The sequence below is a fragment of the Taurulus bubalis genome (genome assembly GCF_910589615.1).
Source record: "Taurulus bubalis genome assembly, chromosome: 8".
In the NCBI taxonomy this organism is placed as follows: Eukaryota; Metazoa; Chordata; class Actinopteri; order Perciformes; family Cottidae; genus Taurulus; species Taurulus bubalis.
The window spans coordinates 4,437,048-4,447,715 of NC_136596.1; the positions used below are offsets into that span (position 1 = coordinate 4,437,048).

General features: G+C 41.2%; 1 protein-coding gene across 1 annotated transcript; it reads right to left on the bottom strand.

Annotated features, from left to right (window-relative positions):
• Window positions 1-4,574: 4,574 nt before the first annotated feature.
• On the bottom strand, window positions 4,575-7,658 carry pcna (proliferating cell nuclear antigen). The gene is made up of 6 exons (XM_079222603.1): window positions 7,281-7,658; window positions 6,182-6,279; window positions 6,007-6,074; window positions 5,721-5,915; window positions 5,266-5,389; window positions 4,575-5,036 (listed from the first exon to the last, which is right to left on the bottom strand). The coding sequence occupies exons 1-6, from the start codon at window positions 7,499-7,501 to the stop codon at window positions 4,960-4,962; spliced, it is 783 nt and encodes a 260-aa protein (XP_079078729.1). The 5' UTR covers window positions 7,502-7,658; the 3' UTR covers window positions 4,575-4,959.
• Between the last annotated feature and the right edge of the window lie 3,010 nt (window positions 7,659-10,668).

Here is a 10,668-nt window from a genome sequence, read left to right on the forward strand (position 1 = left end):
GTGACACCTGTGCAGATTATCATTATTTTAAAAATAAATAATAATCCAACACAAGCTGGAGTTTGTCTTTATGTTTTCATTTGGATCCACTCAACAAATAAAGTGTGACAGTGATTATTCCTCACACCTGCACCAACCACACTCAGGTGAGTGTGACTTCTCTCCGCCGTCTCTGACTCCCCCTTCTTCCCCCTTCCTCCCCCCAACCACAGGGGCCTCGTCCGTCTCTGACTGTCAGGAAACAGGGACGAAGAGGACACTCATTAATATGCTAATTCATGCGGGGAGAAGACTTGGTCAGAAATACATGTGTGACAACTGGAGAGGCCGTGAAATCAAAGCTCAGGGAGGAGGACGCGCTGCGGTCACGTGCATATAAGAAGTTAATTAACACACACACACACACACACACACACACACACACACACACACACACACACAGCCTCTAAATCGTAATGAGACGATGAAATATGCAACGTGGCGGCTTGAAGCAGGTGGATCTCGCGTCACACGTGTGTCTGGTGTGTCCTCGCCATGTGAGGACTTGTGGCATCAATAATCCACGCGACAGGCTCCTGTGGAGAGACAGCGGAGCACTGAGGGGCTTATGTAAGAGTGTCAGGGTGGAGGGGCGTAACAGGATTTGACATAACTGACAGGAAGGAAAAGAGAGAAACACAATCCATTCTGCAGCGTCAGCACATTCAGAGAGAATCGAACTGGGTGCTTTGACCTCTTTCATCCACGAGCAGCTCGTTGGGTCAGAGATGTCGGGGCGTCTCCACCTCTTCCTCCTCCTCTTCCTCCTCCTCTTCCTTTTCTTCCTCCTCGAAGGCCTGAAGGGATGGGCCCCCCCTGCCTCGCAGAGAAAGACAGACAGCGAGTGTTTCATCCAGCTCTCCTTATCTCTACGGCCCAAATCCCCTGCCTCCAGAAAGCAATTTAGAGAAAGAGAGAGAGAGAGAGAGAGAGAGAGAGGGAGAGGGAGAGGGAAAGAGAGAGAGAGAGAGAGAGAGCTGCTGCCTCACGATAAGACGAGAGATCAGGTTCACTTAAACAAAAGCAAAATGGTACTAAAATGTGAAAGAAATACACTTAAATAATTGCTTTAATTTTTCTGTTCATTCTTAGTTTATCAAAGAAAGCCTCAAACTCTGCTGAAGAACTTCAGAAAGCCACAATAATCACAAGCCAATGAAAACATGAAAACATGTGTGATGAGAGGAGCTTCCAGGTGTGACTTGTGGAGGGTTGGCCATTGTTGCATAACTCCGTGAGGACTTTGCGGTACTCTCTTGTTTTTGTCTTTTAGTATGCTTTTATTTTGTTGAATTCATCATCCAATGTAGAGATAAAGGCAAAGGCAAAGTTTATTTGTCTAGCACATTTCAACAACAAGAAGATTCTGTGAAGAAGTGCTTCAAATAAAACCATTTAAAGCATAAAAACATAATGCAGAAGAAAGCAAGATGTAAAAACTATTAAGAACATTCATTTTAAAACATTAAAAAACTGTCAAAAAGCTAAAAATATAATAAAGGTTGCAGTGCAGTTAAAGAAATAAAATGCAGTATGACAATGCAGAAATTGATATCCTTGAATCTGCTTCAATTAAAGGCAGCAGAAAACAGAAAAAAAGCTAAAGATCAAGATTGCTTAAATAGCCGAAAGTCCTTTGCTTGGTTTTTCTTTTCTTTTCTATTTTTTGGGCCCAAACAATAGCTTTTGTAATACAAAAGAAACTATCAGGCCCATGCAAGCAACTTAAAGGGTTCCTTTGTGCATTTACATCTCTGTTTAGCTTCTTTTGTTATTACCTTTGTGACCTTTCACCTTCACACGCTCAGGTACAAATGATTTTAGGTTCCGACAGCATTCGAGCTACCGTCTTTGAAACTGGCAAAGTGTTTTCTCATTATGGTGAGGACATTATTTATTATTATTTGAACACCCTAGAAAGTCCTATAACCACACCCTCCTTCCTCTATGAAGCTCTGACATCAAGATAAATTGTCTGACTGGCCTGATTTTGTCTAAATCTGCTCCAACCATTAACTCATAATTACAGCTCTGGCAGTTTTTATCATCATGAAGCATTGCCGTCTGAAATTGTGGCCAATTCAGAAGCGGAAAACCCCAATCAGGTTGAACCCTCTTTGCTCTGTTACAGGAAGTAATTAATCTTAACCTGGATGACAGTGGTTAATTAAATATTGAGGCAGCTTAAATGGCCGTGCCGCCGCTTTGCTTTATCGGTCGCTTCCTAAAATGACAGTCCCCATCTCTTCTCCTCATGCTCTGCATCTGAAGACGCACAATCCTCTTATCTGGAAACACAGTGCCCCCAATCAGGTACATCCACGGCTACTACAGTACATTGTGTTTCAGAAAATAAAATAGTACAGCTCCCCTAATACGCTGTTGAAGAGCATTTCAGTGCAGAAGGGGACGCTGGCATGGATTCAGACAACTCAGACAGACAAATCGGGAATTATAAAAGACATTTATCAAATGTATTTGCCAAAAATAAATCCACAAAAAAAAATGAAAATCCTCTTTCCTACTTAGAGTTTATTATTGCCGATCAGCCCCCTTCCTGCAGATGAATTTTGATATTCCAGGGGAGTTTGGGATTACAATGGCAGGCAATCTACTTTTGGAGTTATAATCTGCTCCATCTGCCCTCTCCCCCCGGCTGCTTTTATTCTTTACTCCACAGTTAAGATCAGATAAGAATCAGATGTTACAGTGATGGCCTGGAAAATGAGAAAAGGCCTCCATGGGGGAATAATGGAGAGGAAAAAAATAATAATATAAGAGATAAGAGATGGACCGATAAAGTGTGGACATTTGGGGAATAGTTTAATGGCTTTCTTGCCGAGAGTAAAGTTAGCTAACTAGCCAGCTAGTTAAGTTGGCTAACTAGCTAGTTAATGCAGCTAGCTAGCTAATATTGTTTCTATGCTTGCTAATAGCCGGTAAGCTTAGCAGAGCATAAAGAGTGCCTTGCTTTGTCCAAAGTACTCCTGATATTATACCAGCATTGTACTAAAGTTCACCAAGTAACGCATTATATTGTAGTTAGCTAGTTTATTGCGTTTGCTTTATTCCGATCAACTAGTAAACCACCTTAGGCCTGGCAACCGGTCCCGACCATAAAACACTGAATCCTCTTTTTTGACAGTTCAGTCCTTTAAAAGTACACAGACAAGATAAACCGTGTTAATCAGTTAACTTAGCTTAAGAGTGCTGGTGTTATTTTTTCTCCACATTTGGACAGCACCTGCTGTTTTTCTAGTGTTTTGTGCTCAGATAGAGTAAATGAGCTAAGCTGCTAGCTGTAGCCGTTAGCTTCCAGGAGAGTGGCATCAATCTCTCTGAGGCAGACAAACCAAATGACAATCAGGAAATGTCACAAGCAGAAGTCAATATCTGCTGGTTTCTTTTCTGTTCCTGTATATATATATATATATATATATATATATATATATATTTTGTGTGTGTGTGCTCTGTGTACAGTCAGTTCAGAGTGGGGCCAGATGTGGCCGTTGATCAGATTAAAGCTTTGTGAGGATTTAAACTGTCTGACTCCAAACTGTCACCTCCTGCAGTAAAACAGGCGACCGGCTGCACACACAGACTTGTGTCTCTCGGGTGTCGTCAGCCGCATGTTGAGCGAATCCTCTGAATATTTAACGGTTATGTTCCGTTTGCTCAGCGACCTGCAGGGAAACAGACCTGGAGCTCTGGTGACTCCTGAGGCAACAACGTCAGAGTCTCTTTACCTCAAGCACAAAGTGACACGTCCCTGAGACCGGCTGACGGTCATGTTGGCGTCAAGGGATTATCCGCCTGAAGTCACTGATGGTTGCTTTCCATTAAATCCATACACATTGAGATTCATTTATTTTTAGGGGAAAAAGGCCCAATTACAAATTAAGAGTGGATTTCTTCAGAATAAATTATTTCACCAATGTGACATGAGAGGATTACTATAAGTTCTTTCCCTCGAATGGAAAAACAAAAAGGAAGAGAGCACCACCTAGTGTCTAGACATGGTTACTGCTGCAGCAGTGTTCAACTAAACCGTTTATTTTCCTCCTCACAATTTATCAGGTATTTTTCACTCAGCTGCATTTATTTAACAGCTATAGCGTTTACTTTTCAGAATAAGATTTTACATTAACTGCTTTCTCCTCACTTGAGATGTCTTGAGTTAATTCTTCCTACAGACTTTAGCCCTTTAAACTTCTGATGGATTCTGAAGAAAACCAACAGTTTGCCATATTAAAACTATATATATATAAGAAAATCACCATTTTTGGTTATTGAATAACAACCACACTAACAGACTTAGAAAAAAATAGGGCCATATTTAGATTTGATTTATGTTTCAGTACTTTCAGCTCCACATTATCAAAGTGGCAATAAATACCAACACGACTGTTTGTACAATTGCTGGGATAGTTTTGGATCGCTTGACCCTTGAAGACCTTCCATCTAAAACTTTTCTACAAAACCTACAAAGCACAAAATTAAAAATGTAAAAAAAAAAAAAAAAAAAATATCAGAAACAACTTTAATTATTTATTTTTGGACTGAATCGATGAATACAAAAACATTTGGGGTCGGCTGACAGTGCGACACCACAGGAAGTATTTACAAATGCGTTATCTACAAGGAGGAACGGGACAATTGATATCAGGCTTCCCAAAAACGGGGCAAAGACCAGAGGGCGAGTGCTGGACTTGATAGCGGGGCAGTCTGAACCCCAAAGAGTCCAAAACAGAGATGGCATCATTCTCGTGGCTGACAGATAGATGACAGTTTATAAAATCTCCTGCTGTGAATCTCATTTGACAAGAAATAAGACAATCGACCAGCATGAGATCGCTTCACTTTGAGTCCCTGCCGCCTGCTTTCCTCTATTCTCCGCTAGTTGGGCCGTTAATAAACAGCTTAGGAAGCTTCTTCGTCGATCTTGGGTGCCAAGTAGTATTTGACGTGTCCCATATCAGCGATCTTGTACTCCACCACTGAAGAAAGACACACACAGAAAAGCCAAGTTAAAGCCACAGTAGTTTGTGTAAACGTGTTGAGAATGCAAAAACTTTCCTACTTGCTAAACACTTTATTACGTTCGTCATATTACATACATGAAATTTGGTCTCTGCATTTAACCCATCCGTAGTAATTTAGGAGCAGTGGGCTGCTGTGAAGCACCCGGAGAGCAACTTCGACAAAAAGAAGGACAGATGCACTTACCGAGGGGGATATCGGCAGACATGCTGAGGGTGACAGTCTTGGACAGCGGCGTCGCCTTGGTGAAGAAGTTCAAGTAGTTGAGGGCGAAGATCAGCTGGACGGGTTCGTTCATCTCGATAGTGACCTAAAAAAAAAAAAAGCACAGAAGAGGGAACGGTCAAAACAGTTTAGACGTTGTGCCACAACGGTAAAAGTGAAGGACGGTCACAACTCTATTATTTTCACCATCGTTTAATCTAATCCCATTTTCAAGTAGCTCAAGGAGACGTCTTCAAACAACTTTGTTTTGTCCGACTCTACCCGTTGAAACAAAAACATTTACTAGTATGCAAAAGAAAAGAAAAAGAGGCCAGTCTTCATATATGAGAAGCTGGAAAAAGATTATCAAAATAGCCGCAGATTAATTTACCGTCAGTCGAACAATGGTTTCAGATCTTAATCCCGCTCGTACTCACCGCCTCGTCCTCCTTGTCCACGTTGCTGGTCTGGGACAGCTTGACGTTCCCGGTGCCCAGCTCTCCCGAGGCGGAGAACTTGACTCCGTCCTTGGCGCAGGAGATCATGACGGCGTCACCGATCTGGGACAGGTCGCGGCAGATGCGGGCAAACTCCCCAGAGGGCATCTTCACCACACAGCTGTACTCCTGCTCCTGGAAGGACACAAACAAAGAAAGTTCAGGGACAGTGTGCATGAGTGTGTCGGCGCCAAAAGACGGGGAAGAGGACGCAAAAAGGACTTACTGGAATACCGAGCTGCTCCACGTCCAGGTCCATCAACTTCATCTCGTAATCGGAGACTTTCTCCTGGTCTGTTGGGGTGAAAAGAGGCAAATTAAGACGCTGATTCTGAAGAAGCTAAAACAGCAACCGTCATGATGATGTCATACTGCTTCAACGTCAATATCTCGAGACTTACTGAGCGTCTCAAACACCAGAGCGAGTGTGTCTGCATTGTCTTCTGCTCGGAGGGTGATGATGTCTTCATTTCCTGCACACTTCAGGATTTTGGACATACTGTATGACAATAACAGGGGAAAAAATATGTCAAAGAAGATAAGTTTATCATAATATAATAAATATTTCCCATCTTCAAGTGCGATTATGTGCTTCTTTTTTTATAAGTTTAGAAATGTAGTTAAAATAAATATGTTTTAGTATTATGCTGCTGCTTAAGCAGAAAAGCAATTTGATAAGTTTATTGTTCAAATAAACTTTTTTAAGTTGAATTCTGTTAATCTGCCGGTTATTGATAACAAATCTATAAATGTCCCCAAATACATGCATATAAAATACATGTACATAAACTGCTTAAAATCAAAGCAGGTGTGTGTTTCGATGGGACATCATCAAAAGCTGAAATCCCCCAGAAACCCCGGTGTTGTTACAAAGAGGCGGCAGCGCGGCGGAAGTGGAAGTTCCCGCCAACCATCCCGGCACAGCATTTGGCGCTCAAATGACGTAGTTACGTCACAACAACGTAGCAGTTGGCGGCTCTCGAACTTGCGCTAAGTGTTTTTTGTCATCAACACTGAACAACTCGCACGTTAAACCAAACCGGTTATTCGTAATAAACTCATTTGAAAACACAGCTTCTTGATTGTGACGCCGACAGTAAAGCGTAAACGGCTCGGTCCAGGAGAGAGACGTGTCCGGGCAAGTCCTTCAAGATGGCTACCCTCTTTGTCGACTTCAGATATTAAGACAGAGCGATTTATGCCAAATAAAAGATACTGACGTGAACATGTTTAGCCGTGCGTAACGTTACTTTTACGATGAGCATATATGAGCATAAACCAAACCTTAGCTGTTAATAGGTTTATTTAAGCCGCGCCAAAACTTTGCCAAGTGGACCTCTCAAACTAGCTAGCTAACGTCACTTTTAGCAGCAGATGTTTATGCTAATGCTAATGACCCGGCGACCCAACGACAGACTGACACACACACACACACACACACACACAAACACACAGTCTATGGATGTTATGCGCGGGATGTAACATTAAAGCCTGCTCCACCTGCTGAGGTTGACTCCCATGGCGAGGTTCCTGTCGCAGCGGTACGAGTCGAAGCCGTCGTGCCGCAGGGTGAGCTGGACCAGCGACACGTGAGACGAGTCCATGCTCTGCAGGGAGATGCCGGACGAGCTGACGTCCCAGCAGGCTTCTGTGATCAGGTCCTTCAGAGCCTCCAGCACCTTCTTCAGGATGGAGCCCTGCACCAGGCGAGCCTCGAACATGGTTGCTGTGAGAGTTAGTTTTTACGTCTGCGTAGATGGAACTGAAGAGATTGTTTCCGTAGCGTCAGTTCCGTCAAAATGGAGGCCGGCAGGTTTTTGAGGAGGAGAGGCGCCTCTAAAAAAGTTCAGTCTTTGTGTTTGTCAGCAACGCAGACGCCACTCTCATAGCAGAGGGAAGATTTGAGCTGCAAGCGCGCGCTAACATCAGGTTTTAATGGCTCGGTGTCTCGGCGTCATTTCCGGTTCCGTTTGTCGGGACCAATCAAACCGCGAGTGGGCACCGATTTTGGCCATTTTGGAGAGGACGAGCCTCTCTCTTTATTTTTTTATTTTTACACATTTATTCAAGTTTCATAAATTGACGGTAGCAAACGGCAAAATACATTTATTTGCAGAAAAAAAAGACAAACAAAAGAAAGACAAACCATAAAAATAAATAAAAAAGAGGACACTAAGGCACTATTGTGTAATTACAAACATATATTACTGGCAACGCTTACCACTACAGTTCTAATTTTTTGGAACAGCTCTTCTGAGTTTTTAATGTATAATTCAAATTCTTTGTAAAAAAATAAATTAAAAAAAATAGGTTTTGGGTTTGTAAATTTACATTTGTGAATATAAAATTTGGCAAAGATGATTAATACATTTATAATATATGCCTTTTCCTCACATTTTCTGTCGTGGCTAACAAATCCAAATATAACATAACATTAAATATTTGTACAAAACATCGCTAATACATTTGGAGACATTTTTCCATAACTTTTTGGAGAACTGACAATGCCAAAAAAAGATGAGTCACCAGCACAACAATACAGATACAAGAATACAGGCAAAAGCAATATTAAATGGATAAAGAATGGTAAATTATAAGAAAACATAATATATTTGGCCGAGCACATACAACGTAAAGGCAGATATTGAGTATCAAAATCTGTATAGGCTATACCTGGAATTTCTTTGTCTACTTGGACAAAAGTGAGTCCGCCACAGGCCACGGTCTGAGTTACTTTTGGACCTTTTGCCTTTACCTGTCCTCGGTAGCGGCTACACATTGTACACTGACAACTATTACGCAAGCCCTGCTCTCTTCACCGATCTGTTCAAAAAGAACATTAGCTGTTGTGGGACCATCAGGGAAAATCGTATGGGCCATCCCAACGACCTTCCCAAGAAGGCTGACCCACAAGACGATGAAGTGGTATAATACTTTTTTTTCACGTTATCTCTTGCCCAAGGAGCTGTTCAAGTTGAGGCAGGACCCCACCCAGACCAAGCCCTTGTGTACAAATAAATGGACAATTTGGTTTGTGTATTTTTACAGTTTAAAAAATCCAATTGTGTAAATAATGTAAATAGTTTATTTGTTTTATATGTTTTTAATTTGCATTGTGAAGGAAATGTTTGCAGTTTTCTAAAAGTAAATCTGCTCCGTTTGGATTCAACATTCAGTTGATTTGTGTGGTTATTTTTGGAACAGGAAAAGAAGTCTTGTTGAGATTTCAAAAAGATAAAAACTGCTTTATTTGCATGTATTGAATGACATTAGTGGTGGAGACGTGAAATAGCTTTAAACAGCCTGAGGACTTTAGTAACTTGGAACTGAATCTCTGCTTTTAAGTTTAGTATTGTATATCATATTGTCTGGTGTTCCTGTTGTGTAGAAATAATTATTTTCTTGTATAAAGATGGTCGTTCTTTGCTGAATGCAAATCTGATTTTACCCCAAAAAGACCCAGTTGTGATGTGATGGTACAAATGGATGGGATCAGAACTGTGGTGAGTTCAGGCTGAAACCACCAAGTGAACTTTTTACATTTCTGCTTGTGTCCAGATGAAACAAACTAGACACAACGTGTTGATAAGTGAGCTTCAGCGGTGTTTTCAGACCTGAGATGGAACCAGGCTGCTGTTTCTCCCTTTATGCTAAGCTAGGCTAACCACATTCTGTCTGTAGCTGCATGTTTACCACACAGACTTCTCTTCACTCACTTGGCGAGAAAGGGCAAGGGATCACTTTCCAGGCATGTCGATACACAAAAACATCGCATGGGTTTTTCCCTGGATGACTGTATTTTACTTACAGTAACTCTAACTGGGGTCATATCTATCTCTCTTGGTGTTGCTTTGATTAAAATGTGGATGAACACAAAATACCATGTTGATTACTTGTTCCTGTGTTACTGCATACTGCATATTGTTGAAGAACTTGTAAATAGTGGCATACTTCTTTTTTTGCCTGTACAGTTCTGCTTCTAAATGTGTGTGACTGTTGAGACGACACTCTTTTTGTACATGACTGTCTTTTTATTTGAGAATATTGATTCTGTCCCTTTTCATTTTAAAGTTGAGTTTGAAGAGTTCAGACATGCCTGCAGTTTGACTTTAATAAAGCTGTACTCTGTCTCGGTGAAAGACTCTCGCTGTATGGGATTCATTTGAACGCATTCAGTCAACTACTTTGAAATAAAAATGCAACACATTAAGAAAGATTGAAATGTTGCTTCCAAGCGTGGTAGAAATAACGCAATTAATCATTATTATAGATGCCGACTTTGCATGAGGTAATTACCCACAGTTCATAGCAATGTTATGTTAAACACGTAGTTCCAAAAGGAAGAATGGAGACGTAAAAAAAAAAAGGTAAACAAAGAGACACGTGGGCGTTTAGCCCGATAAAATACATTTAATCAGAGGAATGCAAGCAGAAATTATATTTATAATATTTATTTACATTCATCAAACAATTCGTTTTGACAACACGAGTAAACAGGTCATTTAAAATGACTTCTCATCTCATGAGGAAGACGTTCAAATCAGTGAATACAAAGTATAAAATAAATACACAATTGTACACAATATTTGGTTATGTAGTCACGTGATGTGTTGCAGCAAAGTGCTGTCCCATTCATATTTACACCATCAAGCCCTCACAGACTCTCACACTCAACCACTCAGCAGCTGACGTCAGTGAGTCCCTGAGGGTTCAGGGTTTGAGGGTTTAGGGGACATTGGGATTGGGCCATTGTCTCAATCTCTAGTTTTAAGTCTTCTTCAATACAGCATGAAGTTCATTTAGTAAATTATGGTCCATTTAGAGTCAAACAGACCAGAATGCAGAGTATGCTTTAGGTGCGGGGATTACTGTGATTGACAGGTCTCTA